Source organism: Brienomyrus brachyistius, unplaced genomic scaffold, assembly GCF_023856365.1.
Source record: "Brienomyrus brachyistius isolate T26 unplaced genomic scaffold, BBRACH_0.4 scaffold146, whole genome shotgun sequence".
Lineage (NCBI taxonomy): Eukaryota > Metazoa > Chordata > Actinopteri > Osteoglossiformes > Mormyridae > Brienomyrus > Brienomyrus brachyistius.
In genome coordinates this window covers 128,395-152,500 of record NW_026042421.1, presented here as the reverse complement: position 1 = coordinate 152,500, position 24,106 = coordinate 128,395, and the positions used below count along the sequence as shown (strand labels likewise).

The following is a 24,106-nucleotide window of genomic DNA, read 5'->3' as shown; positions in this document are numbered from 1 at the left end:
ATCAACTTTGGACGCTTTGACAACGATGTAAGTTTCCCATTTCTGTCGGTGTTGTGATGTAGATTGTCCTTTTTAAAAGTCTGTAGATGGAATCTTGAAAATCAAAATATTGGGCATCGGTAATTGATCTGGTTGTCTTGGCCAATGGTATGCTGTCCGCAAGTCAAGTAGCTCTTGGGAGATGTCGGCCGTTACCCTCTGACATTGGTTTCCTGCCTCCCGTTAGTCAGTGGGGAAAATGTGATGTTTATGGATGTCTGGACAACTTAGAGTGGAGAGCATTTTATAATCATTACCTCGTTTGGGAAAGGCGAAAGAAGACGGTATAATTTTGACCAAAATCCAGAATGAGACCAAGTTCACACTGTTCCCGAACATGTTTTGGTCTTTCCTGTCCGTGCCGTTCAAGAAGGGGCTGATCTGTGAACTTTATGGGGAAACAAGGGTGAGAGAGAAAAGGATGAGCTGTTATTTCCAGAAAGGGCTCGACTCGGTACCCTGTCACATGAGCAGTGATGTATTTTTACCTGCCTTCTGGTCACATGGGTTGGAAAGGAAACCATGAAACGTTTGTTGGGGGACTTGGACACAGCCCCCACCCCGCAGCGCATGACTTTCCTGGGAGGCCCCCTGGGCTGGAAATATAGTCATCACCTCGGTGGACATGAGTACCGCGCTGTTTTAGTTGGGCCTCCTGGTTTAGGTAGGCATGTTAGCCATGGTTGTGGATGTTTCTCGTTACAAGAGAGGCACCTGTAGCAGTTTACATGGTATGCAGATACGGTTGTTTATTTTATTTTTTTTAAACGCAGCAGAATTTTTCCCGCCTTCGGTGCCTGAAGTTTTTGGGAAACGTTTGCCCCGGATGCCCACTGTATGCTTCCTGTAGGATCACAACACGTTCACCATTTTTTAAAAAATTATACACTACTGTGCAAAAGTCTTAGGCAGGCAAAGAAAATGATATTTAGATTATCCTCGTGTTGGTGTAAAACTATGATATTATGCCTGTGAAAGTGTGTCAACTTCGCCATTTCAGAACCTCTGCTAAAATCATCCTAGTATTTGCAGCGACCGTCCAATGCAGCCATGTGTTTTTTTTGACTTGGCCACCAGCACACCTCATACAGCTAGTCAGTCTCTCACTGACTTTTTAAGCCAGTATATTTAACTTTTTTTAATTCAGCTGTTGGTGAAATTTAACAAAATCATGGAACGGCTGAGGTGCCCCTGAGGAGAAGTTTGGGAACTGAAGCGGTGTTCATCTAGCCATCCAACTAGATATCAGTAACTTTTTAGAAAATAGAAGAAATTACTCTATATATATATATATATATATATATATATATATATATATATATATATATATATAATAAAATTAAATAAAAAAAAAAGAGGCAAACAAGAGGTGCCCCCATGTGTGTAGTCCTGTAGGGTGTGATGTTGTCATTTGCATGTTTGACTGGAGGATTCTGGGTATTGATTTTTTTTTCTTTTTTTTTACCCCCCCCCCTCAGAGCACGGAGTACTACCTGTATGAGATTCCTCTGTTTATCGTCATGGGAGCCTTCGGTGAGAGAGAGAGAGAGAGAGGGAGCGTCTTATTGTGGAAACCCAAACCTTGCTCTTTTACATCTTAACGGACTGGTTCTGTTTCTGGTTTTCTCATGCCGGGCCCATGTCTCTTTCCCCCCCGCAGGTGGATTGCTGGGAGCACTGTTCAACGTCCTGAACTACTGGCTCACCATCCTCAGGATCAGGTGTGCCTGTGTGCGTGTGCCTGTGTGCGTGTGTGTGCCTGTGTGTGTGTGTGTGTGCGTACTTCTGTGCGCATGTGTGCCTGTGTGTGTGTGTGTGTGTGCGTACCTCTGCCTGTGTGTGTGCACGTAAGTGAGGCCTGTTTGGTTTTTACTGTGTCACGCCTGTCTGAAACTTAGGCATCTTAACACTTGAAATTAAATAATTAAATAAATATATCCCGAGACTGTGGGGCTGACCTTGAAACTGCCCCACACTGGTTTGATGCAAATGAAAGTTGTCCCACAACAAAATCATTAGCTGAGCCACCATGCCCCCCCCCCCCCCCCCCCCCCCATCCCCAGGTATATCCACCGGCCCTGCCTGCAGGTGATCGAGGCCATACTGGTTGCTGCCGTGACGGCCACTGTGTTCTTCACTATGATCTACTTCTCCAACGACTGCCAGCCCCTGGGGGAGGATCAGCTGGAGGAATACCCCTTGCAGGTAAGGCAGCTGGAGGTGGGCTCTCTGTGATTTCATTGGCTGAACAGCTGAGAGGGTGTGTATCCTGTCCTCAGGCCTGAACCTCCACTTATCCCTCTCACAGCTGTTCTGTGCTGATGGCGAGTACAATTCCATGGCCACGATCGTCTTCAACACCCCGGAGAGGAGTGTCCGCAGCCTGTTCCACAGCCCCGCAGGTCCGTGGAGTTTCCAGCACGTGTTTCAGGGCAGGATGGGTCGTGACCTGAAGCCGGATTGGTCGCCCCTGTTGTGCCCTTCTTCTGGAAGAGATTATAATTACAGTCCGTTGTCCATCTTTAGAATGAACACCTGTGTTTGATATTGGTGACAGGCTGGCTAGGTCCGGGGCAGCTGTTTGAACAGTCAGACTCGTCTGCCACCTCTGTCGTGTCGTAGGTTTGTTTACGGGCCGCTTCTGGCTGATTGTTTTCCCAGACAGACAGCTAAACCCATACACACAATCCTCCTCAATTATTCAAGGCTTCCCTCATTTGGGATGGGGGGACTGTCACCCTGCCTGGGGAGAACAGGAGCGCTTCTCAAGTGCCCTGACGAATGCCACCGTAGGCAAGTTCGAACGGCACTAAACTGTGTTCATCCATGCCCTCTAGTGGATGAAAGACATACCAAAGTAACATGGCTTGGTCTTGATCGGCTCCAAATTGCACTTTACACCAGGTAGAAAAATGGAAATGATCATATGAAAAATGCCATTCATCATGAAATAATTTCTGTACACCTGTATCCTCATTACAAGGGTGAATCAAGTAAAACTAGCTGGTTTCGCTAGATTAGCGTTCTTGGGGATCAACTACATGATCAACATTTTAGCAAAAACGTGGGAAACACTGACTTAGGTGATGAATTCCACCACCACCACCCCCCCCCCCCCCCGGCAGGTTCCTACAATCCCGTGACCCTGGGAATCTTCACCATCACCTACTTCTTCCTGGCCTGCTGGACATACGGCCTGACTGTGTCCGCCGGGGTCTTCATCCCCTCGCTGCTCATCGGCGCCGCCTGGGGGCGGCTCTTTGGCATTTTGCTGGCCTCCATTACGCCGCACAATTCCATACAGGTACATCAGGACGGGTCGCCGTTCCTGGGGAAGCGCCGTATAGCCGGTGAGGCGGCGTGGTCCGCTGGCGGAGGAGGGGCCGTCACGATAGCAGAACTCTTCCCTCAGCAGAGAGAAACCTCACAGTGGCGACGTTTTCCACTGACCTTGATTTTTTTGCACATTTTGAAGAAGCAAAACTGAAAATCCGTTAATGGGTACGATTATATTTCAGGAGGACAAGCCCTCAAACGCTTTCAGTTTGATTGAAGTGGTTTTTGTGGCGATTCGCAAAACTGAAATGGAAGCCGATTTTGCGAACTTGTTGCTGTGTAGGACACGATGACTTGGTTCTAGAGCTCGTATCTCATGAAAAGCTCAATCCATGTTGAGGCACGGAATCATAAATTGCAGGTGTTGTTTCCATGATGTTACTTAATGGAAACACCCTTTATGCAATTTCACTTTGTCAACAAATTTGCTTGTTTGTGCAGAACTTTAATGGAAACGCTGCAGGTTTTGATATATTAAGGAAATTGAACGGGGTCTTTAGAAGTCAGAGGGCCTCCTTCAACACCCGCTTTAGATTGATTTCCTCTTTGTTGTCCAATCAGATTTACTCTTTAAGCAGTCACGTGACTCTTTGAAGGTGCCCTATTGGTTAGTGCTGTATCGATTTCCTGGGCCGCCCAGCGTCATGTCGGCATAGATGTAGTTTAACATAATGTTTGTTGGAAGTAAAGCCCCCTCGAAGTTTTTGAATGAGCATGTTTTATGATTTGTGGCGTTTCGTTTGACAGACCTTGGCCGACCCTGGGAAGTACGCTCTGATTGGAGCCGCCGCCCAGCTTGGTGAGTGTCCGTCCGCGGTCAGCCTGCTTTTCAGAGCTCGTCTAGAGGTGCATGGAGGCACATGAGGCTTCGGGTTTGCGTCTGTTTACGAAGGTCTTTGCCAGGTGGGATCGTGAGGATGACCCTCAGCCTGACTGTCATCATGGTGGAAGCCACCGGAAATGTCACCTACGGCCTACCCATAATGCTGGTTCTGATGACGGCGAAGATCGTGGGCGATTATTTCGTGGAGGTCAGTGTTGACGTTTCGGGTTGGAGCGGGTTGGTCCATTTGGCATTATGTGTGAGCCTGTCAGTGAGTGATGAGCTCATCGCCTTTCAGACCGTGCAGAACTTGGAATCGGGCCAGTCGTGTTTCGTTAACTGCTCCGGTCTCATGTTTGCTTTTGGTGTGGGTGGTGCAGCTAGCCACCAGTCTGACGCCATCTTTTTTTCATCTGTCCTTCCAGTGACTGATTTTGAGAACCCTTCCGTTGTTTTTGCACAGCTGTCTAACTTAAGGTGGCACATCATGCTGTGACAGCTCGTTTTGCTTCTCTGTTCCTCAATGTGCCAGCAAATCTGCTTAGAGGAAGTAAAACTTCAAGGGGTGGCAGCTTATGAATGTTGTGCAGATGTGATCCTAAGCTCTTCTGAGTGACTCGAATTTTCCCACAGGGGCTATACGACATCCACATCAAGCTGCAGAGTGTGCCCTTCCTGCACTGGGATGCCCCAGCCACCTCCCACTCCCTGACTGCCAGGTATATTGCCCCCTACAGGATTTTCCCTGCTAATGCTTCAATGAGCCCAGTACACGCCTTTAGCAAGACATTGGTGCTTCATTCTCACTGTATATTCAGGTTTGGTGTGTCTGTCCATTCAGGGAGGTTATGAGCTCTCCAGTAACCTGCTTCAACCTGGTGGAGAAAGTGGGCACTATTGTGGATGTGCTCAGCAACACCTCGACCAATCACAACGGGTTCCCTGTAGTCTCCGGGTTGAGTGATGGCTGTGAGGTATGTCCCTCCCACTAGGGGTGATTTTGTTTTCCTGGAGATTTGTCACATGATGTACTTTGGGGCTTTGCTAATCTGAATTTTGTGCTCTTAGCCAGGGAAAATCTGTGGCTTAATCCTGCGTTTCCAGCTTATCGTGCTCCTGAAACACAAGGTGAGTGTGACCTAAGGTTCCTGCAGAGGTCAGCTGAATAAGGAGCATGTCTGTCCACACTAACACCTATCAGGGTGCTTGGTGTATATGCATGCCTGTGAATGACAGTGCAGCTGACCAATGAGGGGTTTGATTATTGAATACCTGGATGTGACTGGCAGTGCGATTGACCAATGAGGGGTCTGTTTACTGCGTACACGGTTGCGAATGTCAGTGCAGCAAGCCAATGAGAAGTGTGCTCATCCACGTTGTGACCGGTGTACTCTTTTCAACCAGGTGTTTGTGGAACGGGCTCGTTCTCGTCTCAATCTGCGCAAACTGCAGCTGAAGGACTTCCGGGATGCCTACCCTCGCTTCCCTCCGATCCAGTCCATCCATGTGTCCCAAGACGAGAGGGAGTGCATGATGGACCTGACGGAGTTCATGAATCCCACCCCCTACACTGTCACGCAGGTACTAGTCTCAGTCTCAGCCTTGGTCTTGGTCCTTGAGAACCAGAGACACATTTGACTAAACAGTCATGTTCTGCGACTGTGTTCTTCTGCCTCTTTTTCAGGAGACGTCGCTTCCTCGTGTCTTCAAGCTGTTCAGGGCCCTTGGTCTGCGGCACCTCATTGTGGTGGACAGTGACAACCAGGTGCGTCTGCCTTGCGAGGTCCTCAGGCCTTCGTCATCTCCAGCACATATCTCCATTCTCATTGTAAAATTCGAAAATTACTGCATCGGTTTTCAGCCAGTGGCCGTTGGGCATCCATCTAGATCAAGGTTATCACCCTGGTTTCCTGTGCTACTCCCACCCCTCCCTCATAACATAACCAGCTATCTATGCCCTGTTCTACGTACCAATCATGTTCCCGGTGCCCAGGTGGTGGGACTGGTGACGCGGAAGGACCTGGCCCGTTACCACCTGGGCAAAGACGGCCTGGAGGAGCTGCAGCTGGCACAGACGTGATGCGTGGAAGGCGACTGCCGCGCTGCTCACCAGGCCAACCCCCCCTGCCCCCAGTCAGCCCCCGCCAGAACCCGCACCGGTCGTGCATTTCAGCAAAGTCCGGAACCCGGGATGCCAATGACTGACTTTCTGGTTTCGTTCACCGAGGGTTGGTTGTGATGGGGGAGGGGATCGATTCCATGTGTGTTTTGCGACTTTTTGTTGCCCCCTCCCAGTTTGCACATAAAATAATTTATCCGTTAGGTTTTTAAAGCACTTCAGAGAGAGAGTGAGTGTGTGTGTGTGTGTGTGTGTGTGTGTGTGTGTGTGTGTGTGTGTGTGTGTGTGTGTGTGTGTGTGTGTGTGTGCGTTGGTATTCCTATCTTTATGGGGACATTGATCTGTATACACAGTCACCTTATGGGGACCAAAAACGTTATGGGGACAAAAATCTAGGTCCCCATAAGGGAAACCATTAAAACATATTGGGGAGACTGTATATATGTGCCTTACAAAGTTTTAGCTTAGGCCCATAACGAACGACCTCATCGGATCACACGGTTCACACGGATTCTCTATGTTGCCACCTGTAGTCAGGAACCGGAACTTTTTGGGGGTGGGGCTTGGCCGAGCCTTACACACATTTTGCAAGCCTAATTTATGCAAATCACGGTACCGCCCACTTAACGGAGGTGTTTGCGTGATTTGCGCATGTGCAATAGCTTTGAGAGGTAAGAGCACCGTAAAGTTTTGTTCTATTAAGCAATTATAATACTTATCTTTCGAGTAAAATAAATAAGATTAAATAAACAATAAATGTAGGTGTGTAAAAAAGTGGCTGCTATGTTAATATTTTCAAAAAATTGTTAAAATGGTGAAACGAGAGCTGCGTTATGGCGAAGTGTAGTTTTATCTGACCATTAATGAGTTTTCAGCACCACGGGAAGTAGAAACATAGACGAAAGGAAGATTCTACTGCTTTTACACGACCAAATACAGTGAAAGGTAAGTTTGTGATTATATTTCTTGTGTTTTAATACGTTATTTATAATTAATACTTATTTATAATATATAACAATGCTAGCTGACTAGCCAGCTGAGTTTACATACACCTTATCAGATTTACTAGTGTGCTAGATTGGTTAAGTTAATAAGACGAAACTAATATATTAAATTGGGTCCTGTAGCTGGCGTGTGAATGCTTAGTGTAATACCCACATATCTAACTAGCTTCATGTAATGTAGTTAGCTGATAGCCATTTTCGGTTTCCCAAAAAATCGAGCGAAAATTGTCATCGGTGTGAGTGACGGGTTCAGCCTCTTTGGAGGATATTGGTGCACAGTTTCCTGGGCCAAGCACAGTTCCCTAGTTCCTATTATTATTAGTAGTAGTAATAGTAGTAGTAGTACTACTGGTAATCTTTAAAGCGCTTCACGGTGGTTTGATGTATCGATGCTCCTTTTAATCTGATTCTCGAAACACTTCGGCTGAGACGTGATAAGTCTGTAGAACGGTTTATTAGAACAGTCATTAGCATGCACGCATAGTATGTTCTTAAACCGGTATGTAAATTGAGCAGAATAAAGAAGATATGTTCTGCAACCCCTTGCTTACTGCACGTCTGCATCACGCAGTTACTCAGTATAATATAATGTAGACATATGATGGACGCTATACGAGCTCGAATAGAAGATGGACAGTGTATGTACTGGTATAGAAGATCGATGCAATGCGGTTTTAAAAGAAAAATCCTGCAGTTGCCTGTCCTGTGTTATGAACCAGTCAGGTTCATAATTAATGTTGCATCTAAAAAAGAAGGTATAGAATATATATAGAAGGTATATGTTTAAGAAATAAACATATAGTTTATTTCACTTCTATATGTTGGAAAGAGGGTGCAGTGTTTAGTGCTGCTGCCTTGCAGCAAGAAGGTCCTGGGTTCGATTCCGGGTCCGTTCTGTGTGGAGCTCGCACGCTCTCCCCATGTTTGCTTGGGTTATCTAGGGGCTCCGGTTTTCTCCCACAGTCCAAAGGCGTGCAGGGTAGGCTGGTTGGTGCGTCTAAATTGGCCCTGTAGTTGTGTGGTGTGTTGGCGCCCACCCAGGGTTGGTCCCCGTCTGTGTCCCCCCTGCGACTCCAGTGCAGATTATGGTAATGGATGGATGGATGGGTATTGGAAAGATAGGGTCTCATCTAACTTTGCGCATGGTAAGAGAGGAGCTGGGTTATACTAGCAGTAAAGGACAGAGTACAGGAAAACGGGGAACATATCTATTCCTCAAGGCGAAGGTGTATATTTACCATTCTGCAAGGTAAACAACCCCATAAGACATTTAGGCTACAGTGACATTTTTTTTAGTACCACACAATATCAGGTTCCCCATTTTGGTTTACAGTTGAGTTTCGTCAGTTATTTAAAGGATTTTCAGAAGTGGTAGCCTGAGAGAGTGATAAATCTTGAAAGTATGCTTTTGATGTATCTGAACATAAGAACTAATAAAAAAATACTATTTAGTTAATAACTTTTCAGTTACGATTCGAGATCTGTCAAACTAATTTTTAATAATTTCCTAGCAGTTTGAAATGCCACCACGAATCAGCCCACTTAAGGATGCCATTCATTACGTTGTTTCAAAGACTGACAAAACATGGAAATTAGATGTGAAGTACATCAATGCAGAGAAAGGTAAGGTGATGTCTGACATGATTTTTCAGTTAATAATTACTTGCATGCAAAACTGAAGCTTTGCACTAGATGCTGATCAGATAATGATTGTATCATTATCTGATCAGCATCTAATGCAAACTTTAGGGTATCATGAGGTACCATCTGTCAAGGTCAGTTTTTGTGTAATTGGCATGAATTATCTGCAAGATTTGGTAATTTATACACATAATAGGTTCATGTATATGACCGATGAGCCCATTTATATACATTTTACACACTCACCAAGGCCAGCGAGTGTTAGGTTGAAATTATAATTGATTCTTTTACAAAACATTAAAAACGGGTTTCCCAGACCTGAACACATGACCAGGGCTAATTGGATAATGGTAGAATGCATAGGTTTTCCTATTTTATTAAAAATGGTTTTGTTGTCTATTACAGGCCGTGGTATATTTGCAAAGGGTTTGATTTGCAAAGGAGATTTTGTTGTTGAATATAGGGGAGAAATGATAAATAATGCGGAATCCCAGAGAAGAAGAAAACTTTACCACCCATCATGTACTGCATTTATGTTTGCGTTCAAGTGGAGAGGGAAAATGTATTGGTAAGACTTCAATTTGCAAATAATACTCCTTATACTAAATTAATAGAAACTCTGATCTTGTGGTGATATATTGTTATATTTTTATTTCCTGTTTTCTCATGTTACCATCTTTTTAAGTATTGATGCCTCTAAAGAAGATGGATCCTTTGGGCGGCTAGTTAATGATGACCACAGGCATCCAAACTGTAGGATGAAAAAAATTGATGTGAATGGAAACCCGCACCTTTGTCTGTTTGCACTAAATGACATTAATGAAGGAGAAGAGATTTCCTATGACTATGGAGGTGACGACTGCCCATGGAGAAAACAAGTATGTCACACAGTGTACAGAATATATTGTAGTGTTGCAGAATGTTTGAGAAAGGCTTATGATTGAATGGAGTATATATTAATCAAATTTATCACTATTTAAATAAAAAAAACTGACGTGGTAAAATAAGAATGAAAATGAACATACATAAAGAAACAAAATCAGTCAAGTAGTATCAGAATTATCTTAGCATCACCTGAAGCTGCAATCCATGATCAACCTCTAAGATAAATGACAATCTTCTAACAGAGGAAGAGGCACTAGAAAATCAAATCAAAGTTGCTAATGTTCTCAGAAGCTGTTAGATAAGATCAGTGTTTAAGAACCCAGTAATAAATATGGCCAATGTTTAGTTCCTTTATTTATGAAAATTTACCTACAATCTGAATAAAGTTAGTGATGTTGATAGTCATATGAAAAATATTTTCAGCCTAGATTACAGCTAATGAAGTAAATGCAAGTCCTAATTATTTAATAAAAATGTTACATTTGGTTGAAAAAACAGCTGCTAATATAAATTTAGAGGAGTCCATTCAGTCCATTTAAAGGCGTAGATGAATGAGCAAAGTACAAAAAATCACCAGCAGGTCCATTGTGTCCAACCAGTCACCTGGTTAAGTATCAAATACTTAGTTTTGTATTATGTATTTGGAATAGTGAAATCTCATTTTTTTTTATTTGTCATTATAAATGTGTTTTCAGGCGACCAGCATTACAGCTAATGCCATGGGGCCGGACGACTCTCAACCTTCCCTCTTGTCAAAGACTCCGATATATGATGCTACTGGACCAAACAACACACCTCAACAGGTACATTCATGTCCATCGCTTCAGATTGAATTCTAGTGTCTCTTTTTATGTTTCTCTACTTTAGGGGTGAGATTTTAGCTTTCACTGGGATCGTTATCTTTGGTAATAAGTACTGTATTCTAGGCACTCACGACGTCCCCACAACACACCTGCAGTTGGTGTGTGACTACAAAATGTTTGTGATAAATTGGGCAGAACTGGTCCCCATAAGGAACAGTAACACTGTGTGTGGAATGTCCCCACAAAGCGTCTTTCATTCAAGATGTGTGAACACTGACAGAGCTGGACTGGGCAGAAAAAGATATTTTACAATGAATTTGATTTTTTCTTTCCTCTGATGATTGTCGGCATGCATCTCATCTTTTCTTGTAGATTTTGTCTTTTGCTAATGCCATGGGGCCGAACGACTCTCGACCTTCCCTCCTCTCAAAGACTCCGATATATGATGCTACTGAACCAAACAACACACCTCAACAGGTACATTCATGTCCATCGCTTCAGATTGAATTCTAGTGTCTCTTTTTATGTTTCTCTACTTTAGGGGTGAGATTTTAGCTTTCACTGGGATCGTTATCTTTGGTAATAAGTACTGTATTCTAGGCACTCACGACGTCCCCACAACACACCTGCAGTTGGTGTGTGACTACAAAATGTTTGTGATAAATTGGGCAGAACTGGTCCCCATAAGGAACAGTAACACTGTGTGTGGAATGTCCCCACAAAGCATATTTCATTCAAGATGTGTGAACACTGACAGAGCTGGACTGGGCAGGAAAAGATATTTTACAGTGAATTTGATTTTTTCTTTCCTCTGATGATTGTCGGCATGCATCTCATCTTTTCTTGTAGATTTTGTCTTTTGCTAATGCCATGGGGCCGGACGACTCTCGACCTTCCCTCCTCTCAAAGACTCCGATATATGATGCTACTGGACCAAACAACACACCTCAACAGGTACATTCATGTCCATCGCTTCAGATTGAATTCTAGTGTCTCTTTTTATGTTTCTCTACTTTAGGGGTTAGCTTTTAGCTTTCACTGGGATCGTTATCTTTGGTAATAAGTACTGTATTCTAGGCACTCACGACGTCCCCACAACACACCTGCAGTTGGTGTGTGACTACAAAATGTTTGTGATAAATTGGGCAGAACTGGTCCCCATGAGGAACAGTAACACTGTGTGTGGAATGTCCCCACAAAGCATATTTCATTCAAGATGTGTGAACACTGACAGAGCTGGACTGGGCAGGAAAAGATATTTTACAGTGAATTTGATTTTTTCTTTCCTCTGATGATTGTCGGCATGCATCTCATCTTTTCTTGTAGATTTTGTCTTTTGCTAATGCCATGGGGCCGGACGACTCTCGACCTTCCCTCCTCTCAAAGACTCCGATATATGATGCTACTGGACCAAACAACACACCTCAACAGGTACATTCATGTCCATCGCTTCAGATTGAATTCTAGTGTCTCTTTTTATGTTTCTCTACTTTAGGGGTGAGATTTTAGCTTTCACTGGGATCGTTATCTTTGGTAATAAGTACTGTATTCTAGGCACTCACGACGTCCCCACAACACACCTGCAGTTGGTGTGTGACTACAAAATGTTTGTGATAAATTGGGCAGAACTGGTCCCCATAAGGAACAGTAACACTGTGTGTGGAATGTCCCCATAAAGCATATTTCATTCAAGATGTGTGAACACTGACAGAGCTGGACTGGGCAGGAAAAGATATTTTACAGTGAATTTGATTTTTTCTTTCCTCTGATGATTGTCGGCATGCATCTCATCTTTTCTTGTAGATTTTGTCTTTTGCTAATGCCATGGGGCCGGACGACTCTCGACCTTCCCTCCTCTCAAAGACTCCGATATATGATGCTACTGGACCAAACAACACACCTCAACAGGTACATTCATGTCCATCGCTTCAGATTGAATTCTAGTGTCTCTTTTTATGTTTCTCTACTTTAGGGGTGAGATTTTAGCTTTCACTGGGATCGTTATCTTTGGTAATAAGTACTGTATTCTAGGCACTCACGACGTCCCCACAACACACCTGCAGTTGGTGTGTGACTACAAAATGTTTGTGATAAATTGGGCAGAACTGGTCCCCATAAGGAACAGTAACACTGTGTGTGGAATGTCCCCACAAAGCATATTTCATTCAAGATGTGTGAACACTGACAGAGCTGGACTGGGCAGGAAAAGATATTTTACAGTGAATTTGATTTTTTCTTTCCTCTGATGATTGTCGGCATGCATCTCATCTTTTCTTGTAGATTTTGTCTTTTGCTAATGCCATGGGGCCGGACGACTCTCGACCTTCCCTCCTCTCAAAGACTCCGATATATGATGCTACTGGACCAAACAACACACCTCAACAGGTACATTCATGTCCATCGCTTCAGATTGAATTCTAGTGTCTCTTTTTATGTTTCTCTACTTTAGGGGTGAGATTTTAGCTTTCACTGGGATCGTTATCTTTGGTAATAAGTACTGTATTCTAGGCACTCACGACGTCCCCACAACACACCTGCAGTTGGTGTGTGACTACAAAATGTTTGTGATAAATTGGGCAGAACTGGTCCCCATAAGGAACAGTAACACTGTGTGTGGAATGTCCCCACAAAGCGTCTTTCATTCAAGATGTGTGAACACTGACAGAGCTGGACTGGGCAGAAAAAGATATTTTACAATGAATTTGATTTTTTCTTTCCTCTGATGATTGTCGGCATGCATCTCATCTTTTCTTGTAGATTTTGTCTGTACACGCAGTCTGTCTGTCTGCATGTTATGGAATATTTACTTGAAATTGACAATTTGTTTTCAGTGTTTTCATTATCTGAATTTGTCATTATAAATGTGTTTTCAGACGACCAGCATTACAGCTAATGCCATGGGGTCGGACGACTCTCGACCTTCCCTCCTCTCAAAGACTCCGATATATGATGCTACTGAACCAAACAACACACCTCAACAGGTACATTCATGTCCATCGCTTCAGATTGAATTCTAGTGTCTCTTTTTATGTTTCTCTACTTTAGGGGTTAGCTTTTAGCTTTCACTGGGATCATTATCTTTGGTAATAAGTACTGTATTCTAGGCACTCACGACGTCCCCACAACACACCTGCAGTTGGTGTGTGACTACAAAATGTTTGTGATAAATTGGGCAGAACTGGTCCCCATAAGGAACAGTAACACTGTGTGTGGAATGTCCCCAGAAAGCATATGATGCATTAAACATACAGTATATGGAGAAAAGTTTGTCAACACTTGAAAATCACACTAATATATGGTTCTTCCTTAAACAAAGTTGGAAGCATACAATTCTCTATGGGCTCTGTATTGTGCTATCTTGTTTTGAAAAATGTTCTTTTTGCACAGTACTTTTTGATAAATCTCTAACGTTAGTCTTTCACAAAGTGGTTAAACATGACCCATCTTTGTCAGCCTTTTTTGTGTGTTTTGCAGGCAACAAATTCAAAGTTTGTTTATATTTATATAATGCAATCAAGTTGGTCAGCCAACATATTTTGGCCATAACAATTCTCAGTTCAATTTTCTTAATTGCATATTTTAAATTGCATTTTAGAAAAGTTTCTTTTTCCAGATTTTTCTTTATTTTTAATTTCACTAATTATAGTGCCAAAGACTGTGTTCCCAGATGACTTTTTTTCCCCACAGATTCCTAGAGGATACTTTGTAATTGAAACTACTATTTCAAATATTGTTTATATGGTTGCTTGTATTTACAGATTGCCAATGAAGATGAGGTTTTTGTACCAAGACTCAGACGGACTAAAAGTATTGAAGTAAGTTCTCTTTCCAAAAAAAAAATGTTTACTAAACTGGGACTTTGTTTCAGTCAACAGTTATTTTCAGTATCAATTATTCATTGGATTATATTCTTAATTGATAAATTATTTGGTCTATAAAATACCAGAGAGAAGTGAAAAATGTGCATCACTTTTTCTTTGAACCTAAGATGTCATCAGATGTCTTTGTTAAATCAGCTGTCCAAAATCCAAAATAATATGGTGAAAAGAAACGTTATCACACTTACAAAACCTGCAAAAATTAAACTGAATCAATGATTAATTTATTATCAAAATAGCTGAATTCATTTCTGACAATTTACTGATCGAATAATTATTACTTTGTTGTATTTTTAGATGAAAGACGCTGTTCCTGACAATTCTGATGAACTTTATGATTCCACATCAGGGAGTAATGATGATTATATTCCAGATACCACTTGTGAAAGTGACAGTAGAAGTGAATACAGCTTTAAACAAAACCTAAGGACCAAGAATCAGTCTTTTGATTTGCTTGATGTCTCTGGTTCAGTGAGTTCCCAAGTCTGTGACTCGACAACCCCAGACAAAATGACTTATGATGACCACAACCTTGCATCTGAAGTCACTGGAGCAGAAGAAGAACCCTCTTCAAGTCAGAATGTAAATGACATCATGGTTGTTAAGGCATTAAAAAAAAGAGGAGGGAATAGAATTTACAACAAGAAACACTATTGCTTGTATTGCTCTAAACCATATTCTAAGATCGCAAGGCATCTAGAAGGTGCACATGAAAATAAACCTGATGTAGCTAAAGCTCTAAGCTTTCCAAAGGGTTCCAAGGAGAGGAAAAAACAGCTAGATTATATTCGTAACAGAGGAAATTATGCTCACAATGCTGCTGTAATGGAGTCAGGAAAGGGGGAACTAGTGCCATTTAGGCGACCTCATAAAGAAGTGCAGGGAAAGGAATTCATGCACTGTGCATATTGTCAAGGTCTTTTTACAAGAAAGGTTCTTTGGCGGCATATGCATAATTGTAAACTTAAACCCGGATCAGTCACCTCCAAACCAGGAAAGAACCGTGTTCAGTCCATGTGTACATACACAGGGCCTGTGCCTTCACACGTAAGTAAACAACTGTGGGGAGTAATCGGTGCCATGAATCCTGACCCAGTCACAGATATAATCAAAAATGACCAAGTCATTATTGCTCTTGGACAGCACTTGTTAAACAAAGGTGGACCATCACGCAAGAATCAACAGTATGTTCGAGAGAAGATGAGAGAAATCGGAAGGCTGATTTACAATGCCAGCAAAGTGACCACCTTAAAAAAATTGGAAGATTTCATAAATCCAAAGAACTACATGGACACTGTCAAAGCTGTCAAGTTTACATGTGGGTATGACAGTGAAACAAACAAGTTCTTAATTCCATCACTGGCAAACAAACTTGGAAATGCCTTGGTTAAAGTAAGTAAACTTTTAAAAGCTCAGGGTTTAATCTCAAACAACAAAGAGCTTGTTGAGAATGCCAGTAAGTCTCTAGATGTCCATCAGCAAAAGTGGAATGAGATGATCTCAGCTACTGCATTGAGGAACATCAGTGAAGCAAAGTGGAATGTGCCCACTCTCATGCCCTTTACTGAAGATGTCCAAAAAATGCATGCATATCTCAATGAAATGCAGGATAACTGGTACAAATCGCTCTATGAAAATCCCTCTGTAAAAGCCTGGATTGAGCTTACAAAGGTGTGTATGACCCAGATCATTCTCTTTAACCGGCGCAGGGAAGGAGAGGTGGCAAGCATGCCCTTATCTGCATTTTTATCGAGAGACACCTCTGATCCACATCAGGATGTGGACTGGGCTCTGTCTGAAGTGGAAAGAAAACTTTACAGACACTTTACACGGATTGTCACCAGGGGGAAACGTGGTCGCCCAGTTCCAATTCTATTGACTCCAAAAATGCTGTGTGCATTAGAACTCCTTGCTAAGCAGAGAGGGGCCTATGGGGTACTAAAGGACAATCAGTATATGTTTGCGAGACCAGAAGCTATCACACATTTCCGAGATTCTGATTGCATCCGTGGATTTGCCAAGGTGTGTGGTGCAAAATGTCCTGAATCACTGACATCTACCAGACTGCGAAAGCATGCTGCAACCCTTTCAACTGTGCTGAACATGACAGACACAGAGATGGACCAGCTGGCCACCTTTCTTGGACATGACATTAGAATCCATCGTGAGTTCTATCGACTCCCTGAGAAAACCCTGCAACTTGCAAAGATCAGCAAAGTTCTAATGGCACTCGAGCAGGGAAGATTAGCTGAGTTTCATGGCAAGAACTTGGATGAAATTCAGATAGATCCAGATGGTATGTTATTTGACTTTTTTGTTTATTTTTCTGCTTGCTATCTATTCTTTTTGTTTAATCACGTTGTTAAGCTGTACTTCGTATGACTTCCACAGAAAAAGTTCTGGACAGTGATGAGGAAGACTTCCAGGAGAAATGTCAGGCAGATTCATCAATTATAGATGGTATGTTTTGTCACTAGTTTAAGTCAGTAAATAAGTTAATTAGAGTATTGCTTTAATTGAATTTGTTATTTAGCTAACTAATGCCAGGGGCATATGGACGTATTAATTGGGACTTGAAAGCTACAATTATAAAAAAAAAAAATAATAATCAAACATAACATCACGAATTGGCCCTTGTCAAACTCACTCTAATCATTGAACTTGCCCATTTTTTTCCTACTTCTGACACATCAACTTTGAGGACAAAATGTTCTCTTGCTGCCTAATAAATCCCATCCACTATCAGGTGCCATGATGAAGAGATAATCAGTGTTGTTCACTTCACCTGTCAGTGATCATAATGTTATACCTGATCGGTGTATATGCTTAGCATCTTGCACCTAATGATACCAAGCCTGTCACTCTGGTTTTAATCATGGTTCTGGTTTCTTGAGATTTGCCTGCCTCTGCCTGTTTACTGACTATGATTCAGCTGTATATTTTGGATTTTTCTGCATATTTAATAAAATAATAGTTTACTGCATTTGCATCCACCTCCAGCATCTGCTCTGAATGTTGATTATTTTCCACAGAACCATCAGCAGAGGAGATACTTCCTCCTACCGAAAGGAATGAAATGCCGCCACCACCGTCCAAGAGACATAAACCACTACCATTAGATGATACATCACCGTCAGTAGTCAGTACTGTGAGGCCTTCATCCAAAGGTGAACTCTCTACTCTTTTGTTTGTATTTGCGGAGGTACTGTCAGTGTCTGAATTAAACTAGAAATGGCTAAATGTTGTAGCAGCCAAATTGCTTTAAATGAATGCTTTGCTGCCAAACTGTTGTTGTCCCAAGCAGCTCTACATTATTCTGCCCTGTCTGAAAATCACAATTCTCAGAAATCCCTCTGTACCATTTGATGGGGCTAATTGGTTGTTGCTCGACTCTATAAGCTGCTTGAAGTGGGACTAGTAACAGTAACTGTTCTAATAAATGAAACATTAGTAATAACTAGCCCCTATATCAACCACCTGTCCTGGCTGTTCACAGGGTGCTGGAGCAATTCAGTGTGAATGACTGGATAACTTACAGCATTACTCATAATGTAGAAGCAACTCAACTTCAAGTAGCTTTAATATAATTTTCTTGTTACCAAAGCTAATATAGCTAAAGCGGTACATATTAGTACTTGTATGATGGTTGTACAGTATACCAAAAACATTATAATTCTGTGTAAACCATAAATAACAGAATACAATAATTTGCAAATCTCAACCTATGTTCAATTGAATACAATACAAACACAAAATATTTAGTGTTTATACTGATGAACCTGATTTTGATACCTGCAAAATGCTTAAAAAAAGTTGGGACAGGGGCATGTTTACCTTTGTATTACATCACCTTTTCTTTTACCAACACTCAGTGAGCCTTTGGGAATTGTTGAAGTTTTGAACAAGAAATTCTTTCCTATTCATACTTGATACATGACTTCAGTTGCTCAACAAACTAAGGTCTCTGTTGTTGTATTTTGGGTTTCATAATTTTCACACATTTTCAAAGGGTGACAGGTGTGGTCTGCAGGCAGGCCAGTTTAGATCCAGCGCTCTTTTACCAGCAAGCCACACTGTTGTAACACGTGCAGAATATGGCTTGGCATTGTCTTGCTGGAATAAGCAATAACGTCTCTGAAAAAGACATCATATGGATGGCGGCATATTTTGCATTCAACATTAAAGGTACTTTCACATGCCATGAGTGCTAACACACCAAGTGGTAACCACTGTGCTATCCTTGCTTGTGAAGAACTGAGCCTTTCTTTTGTATTCAGTTGAATGTCGGTTGCATTCTGTTTTTATTTATGTTTTACACAGCATCCCAGTTTTTTGAAATCAGGGTTGTAATGTCTTATATAATTACTATACACACTATATACAATACTAATACTATACTAGATGGATTTATCTAGTGGATCTTTAATGTTCATAAGAAGATACATACTGTTGTTTCTTCTTAAAATTTGACAATATAATTCTATTCCTAGGTAAATGCAAAGAATTTTACTTGCTGCATGTATGCTGATATAGAATTTAGCAAATTATATCTGATTTACAGCATTACTAATTAGTTTTTCTTACCACTTTAAGGTAAAGTGACCCAAAAGAAGAGACCCTGGCAGCAGACAGAGGTGCAGGCAGTGGAGAGGCACATGAATCGGTTCATCATATCTGGTATTGTGCCAGCAAAGAGCGATTGCGAGAGGTGTTTAAGAGCGGAACCAGAAGCTCTTAAGCAAAGAAACTGGGAGAACTTGAAATTCTATGTGTATAATCGCATCACGGCCTACAAAAGGGAAATTCAACGTAAATAGGGTTAAAGTTACGAATTCTCTGGTATGGCTTTTTGTTTCCGTTTGCCAGTGATTTGGAAAGGTTCCTGTTTTAAAACTCAGTCAACAGGAATTTATTTGCTTTTAGATTCATTTGACTTCATTTGGTGAGTTTGTGAAGTTGAATTCCTAAAAAGTTGCAAATTTTGTAGTTTAAATTTAAGCTTAATGTCATGGCAGTTCTTGACCGTTTGACGTTATATATATAAAATAATAGCCAAAAATGCCAATGATTTTGACAGGTTTCTGTTTTATATTAGGAAAGCCTATCTGAAAAATCAGGCAACAGGAATTTGATTGCTTTAGATTCATTTGACTTAATTTGATGAGTTTGTTTGTGAAGGTGAACTCATTAAAAGTTGCAGATTTTGCAATGTTAATGTCGCGTTCAGTGTCGTGTTGTGTGGAGTTCAATCTGTGTCTTATTATAATGGAAGTGTGGTGGAATTTACCACCAGAAGTCCAATCTTCTCTACACCCAACAATATGTAATAAACCAACATGTTGTATTCAATAATGGGGACCTTCAAAAGAGAGTTTTTTGAGCCTGGGGGGTTGGGGGGATGTATGTTAATAACCATGCAGATGTGTTTACCCTGCCATTGAGTTTTGCTAAATCATTGACTTTTACACTTGTTAGATTTAGAATATGTAAGGAATAATTGACCGTTGAATTATTAGAAAATAATTTCTCCGCTTCGCGTCGTGGCCGCATTACCACCTTGGGTGTGCATTATTTTCTAATAATTCAACGGTCCGGAGTCAATTATTCCGCTTATACTACGGTTGCCACACCTCAAGACATCGATCAGATGATATATTTCAAGGGATTCGTCCGGTTTTTCTACTTAAATCGCTATTGTGAGTAGGATTATTTCTTCCGCATCTGTCATGTTGTTGTTTTTGTTAGTCCTGTGTGCTATATAGGTACTGTATGCTAATTTCCGTTATTACAGTTAACTATGCGAAGTGATATGGAACTGTAATGCGGTCAAGAGAGCTACCTGGAACTACATTCGCCGTTCGTTTATCTGAAAATAATTGCACACCTCAGAACGTTCGTCAGCCAATCAGATTCAAGCATTCAACGGTCCCGTAGTATAAATATTTTTAATTGCCTACAGTTAAACAATAGGACAGAGGACACAAAAGAACTCCTCATTTGTTAGAGAAACATAGCAATTAAGTATTTATAATTTCTTACTATGAGTAGCTAAAATATTTCACAGTACTGTGATTGAGTAGTAGATAGCTGATGCTGGATGGTTGACTGGTTAAAAAATATTTAGAATGGCTGTAAAACTGGCAAGTAAAGGTTTAAAGGTTTGACTTCTTTGGGTCTGATCCTTTGTAAGTGAATGTAGCCTTTAACTGCTTCACCTATTAATGTTCACTTCAATCACACTGATATTCTTAACAACCCTAGGTTTTCAGTCATAACTAAATGTCTTAACTATTATTTTGGACAGTTATTTAATATGATTAATCACTCAGAGGAAACTTCAGGGTTACACGAGACTGAGGAAAACTTTGTCTATGCTGATGTGTTGGAGGAACACGGTTTACTTACCACAAACATTTGGCGTTTAATTTCAGTATGTATAAAATACATGGCTGGAAACATATAACAATTGACTGTAGAGTGAAAGGAGAAAAACATTGTGATGTGTGTTGAATGCATATGCATATATAATATAATAATTTATCTGAGGATTGCCTTCATATAGGTGCTCATCAATTAGTAACAATTATAGTTGCAATGTCCCCACTAATCAAGGAGGAATTTGTGTGAATTATGCAAATCAGGTCCCCACTAAATATATTGGAATTTGTGTGAATAATGCAAATACTATGTAAATGAGGTCCCCATTAGTGATATTCACCAGATTTTTCATAAGTCCCCATAGAGTTTGGTCAAAATATTACTTCATCAATTCAGATATTTGAAGTCGTGTATAAGCTAACAAAGCTATGGTTAGTATGCCTGATTTTTTTCTTATTTCTAGAACCTGTAGAAAGGGTGGTCCCCGCAAGTGATGATCAAAAAGCTGGTCCCCATACAACATGGAAACCAGTATGTGTGTGTGTGTGTGTGTGTGTGTGTGTGTGTGTGTATGTGTATGTGTGTGTGTGTGTGTGTGTGTGTGTGTGTGTGTGTGTGTGTGTGTGTGTGTGTGTGTGTGTGTGTGTGGTTCTACACACACTTGGGTGTCAGTCCCGCTCTGTGGTCATTTGCAAAGCTTTGGTAGCATTGTGATATACATTAGTGTAAATGTGTAAAAAGCATTTCAAGCTGTGTGTGTGAGAGAGAGAGAGAGAGAGAGAGAGAGAGAGATTAGCCAGGCCAATAACGTTCCTCTTTTACTCAGAGTTTTTTGAGTGTGGTCTATTGACAGAGGGTACCACAGTTTTCTTGTGACTTTAGTTTTACTTTAGGGGAAGTTAATTTTCCTCTCCCAGATAATTGTCTTGCACATTGTACCATTAACCAATGCCTCCCACCCCTCCCATGCCAGTGTAGGTAAGACCAACCCTGCCCCCCCCCCCCCCCCCCGGAAAAACCCTGACTCGCTTTGACCTTTTTCTCTCATGCTGGATGCTAGCGGTTTTTAACATACAGTGTTTTTTCTCGTGAATTCGCCCATTGGCTGACTGCCACACTGCCTGCGTCCTCCCCCACCCACGCCAGTACGTGACAGTATGTATCCCCCCCACCCCGGGTGATTCTCCAGGTCCTGTGTTTTTGATGGCGATTTGTCTCTTGTTGCGCCGTACAGCCTCTAGGTGGCAGAAACCCTGGTTTCTGATATATACCTGAATAAATTATGCAAATCGGGGTCAGGTTTACATGGGTCGGGTGCCAAACAATGCCAGTAGTGTGTGTGTGTGTGTGTGGGGGGGTGACTTCACAGGTGCTCTCCTGAAAATGTGTGTATATCATTGTTTTTAAATGGCACTTACTGAAAGCAGAGTGGGGTTCAGGGCAGCTTAATGATTTGCAAGGTGACCATGGGTCGTGTTTGGCCAAGGGGGCGCTAGTGTGTTGAGGAAAGGAACTTATTCTGGTCTTTGCAGGCTGTGCTAGAAACCCAAACCCACCCCCATGGCTGTATGTGGCTCCGCACTTTAAATGCTTCTTACCCCACCTCGTTTCCCATCTGCGCCCTACAACTTACAAATCCTTGCAATGTCACGTGCAAGGGGGCCCCCTACTGGCCAAGCAAGGCCCTACAGTCGCTGGTGCCCTTGGGGGTCCAGCCGTACAGTTTTTGCCAACAGCAGAGTTTACACTTTGACTAGTTATGTGCTGTTTAGTTATTTTGTTTTTAATTAAGGTGAACTTGCCTAAGTGACCCTGATCAGTTAAATAGGGTTTTTACCCACCCAACAAGCCTATCGAAAATGGACATACCAGTTAAACGGTAAACGATGTGAATCCCTTATCAGATTTTGATTTTATTCTGAATATTAAATGTCGTGTTTTAACTCAACCTTAAATAAATTAAAGTATCTCCATTTTAAAGAGCACTGTGACTGGATGAGAGAATTGTTTCGGCGTTGGCAAGTACCACCTTAGCGTACATTTATAGAAACGGCTGAAATATACTGGATAATTTTGCAGAATTTTTATTTTGCCAAGCTTGATTTTCTTCTGTGATTTCTGAAATCTAATAAAGGTTTTGATGCATATGCCTATTTGTATTGCACGAGTCAGTCATGCTGTTTAATAAGAATCATTTGTATTTATACAAACAATGATAAAAAAATTATTGTATTAAATGGCGTGTTTGATGATACTGCTGGTGACTCCGTGGCACTCTTTGAGCAACGTGTCCGTATCCTAATTTTCTACCTTCTGACACACAAATTCTCAGACTAAATGAGATTACTGCAGTCCCGTTGCCGGGGTAATGCAATTGTTTAGGTGGATGTCGCTGAATGCATTTCAGTGGGAGGTCCAGAAAGCCTGGGACGCGATTTGACGGGGTAGAAATGAGATGAACGGTTCTGTTGTACCTTGCAGATTTGTACCTTGCAGATTTCCCTCGATTTGCTTATTAGTTGCTGGAAATCAATATTTTAAAAAAAATGTGCGTTGAACATGCCTTTCCATCCCGATCCATGAACCCAGTTTTCCCAGATATCAGCAAAACAATGAGAAATTCTATATATAAAAAAAAAAAAATCAACATTTGATTAAGTTTTATTAATGCTTGCTTTCATGTTAAAAAATTTTGGTGCACAATTTAATTTTTTTTTTAACACACAACATTTGGTTGAAATTGTAACGTGGAACATCAAGTCTGGGGCGCAGTTAAGGGGGGGAGATTAGGACAGTAAAAAACTTGGAACATAACTGCATTGGTGTGGGTTTGTGGCCCAATATGATATGCATTCATGGGGCCCAAATTCTCTAGCAGAATCACAGCATAGATTTCTTTGTATATTTTTTAGGTTTAAAGGACTCCGGAGATTGAGATATTGTGTTTTTAAAGTTTCCTTGGACTCCCACAGTAAATTTTACAGAGCTGGGGTCTCCATAACTTTTGCTGTGCAATAAATTTTGCTGACTGGGAAAGGGGGGGGGGGTTCCCCAAGATTTTTGCCGGCTCGCCTACCCATCGGCTCACCTTGAAAATGCCCAAAATGCCACCTGGCTGTTCAGCCCTGCTATAAAGTTGCAGAAAGACACGACGTTGTACTGTGACCTTACGATGTTACAGATCCGAGAAATAGCGTACT

The 24,106-nt window shown here is 41.6% G+C and overlaps 2 protein-coding genes across 2 annotated transcripts; both read left to right on the top strand.

Moving 5' to 3' along the window:
* Window positions 1-6,554: 6,554 nt before the first annotated feature.
* On the top strand, window positions 6,555-15,019 carry LOC125728020 (uncharacterized). The gene is made up of 14 exons (XM_049005052.1): window positions 6,555-7,262; window positions 8,833-8,944; window positions 9,368-9,530; window positions 9,648-9,840; window positions 10,543-10,650; window positions 11,023-11,127; window positions 11,500-11,604; window positions 11,977-12,081; window positions 12,454-12,558; window positions 12,931-13,035; window positions 13,524-13,631; window positions 14,409-14,465; window positions 14,826-14,968; window positions 15,001-15,019. The coding sequence occupies exons 2-14, from the start codon at window positions 8,842-8,844 to the stop codon at window positions 15,017-15,019; spliced, it is 1,419 nt and encodes a 472-aa protein (XP_048861009.1). The 5' UTR covers window positions 6,555-7,262; window positions 8,833-8,841.
* LOC125728021 (uncharacterized) lies at window positions 14,934-19,880 on the top strand. The gene is made up of 4 exons (XM_049005053.1): window positions 14,934-16,824; window positions 16,920-16,988; window positions 17,561-17,695; window positions 19,122-19,880. The coding sequence occupies exons 1-4, from the start codon at window positions 15,039-15,041 to the stop codon at window positions 19,343-19,345; spliced, it is 2,214 nt and encodes a 737-aa protein (XP_048861010.1). The 5' UTR covers window positions 14,934-15,038; the 3' UTR covers window positions 19,346-19,880.
* The last annotated feature ends 4,226 nt before the right edge of the window (window positions 19,881-24,106 follow it).

Excerpts from the sequence above, each read along its gene's own strand:
- LOC125728020 (XM_049005052.1), top strand. The coding sequence starts at position 8,842 with ATGCCACCACGAATCAGCCCACTTAAGGATGCCATTCATTACGTTGTT. Across the intron at positions 9,841-10,542 it reads ACTGCCCATGGAGAAAACAA|GCGACCAGCATTACAGCTAA; the intron begins GTATGTCACACA and ends ATGTGTTTTCAG. Across the intron at positions 14,466-14,825 it reads GACGGACTAAAAGTATTGAA|ATGAAAGACGCTGTTCCTGA; the intron begins GTAAGTTCTCTT and ends TTGTATTTTTAG.
- LOC125728021 (XM_049005053.1), top strand. The coding sequence starts at position 15,039 with ATGACTTATGATGACCACAACCTTGCATCTGAAGTCACTGGAGCAGAA. Across the intron at positions 16,825-16,919 it reads AATTCAGATAGATCCAGATG|AAAAAGTTCTGGACAGTGAT; the intron begins GTATGTTATTTG and ends TGACTTCCACAG. Across the intron at positions 17,696-19,121 it reads TGTGAGGCCTTCATCCAAAG|GTAAAGTGACCCAAAAGAAG; the intron begins GTGAACTCTCTA and ends TACCACTTTAAG.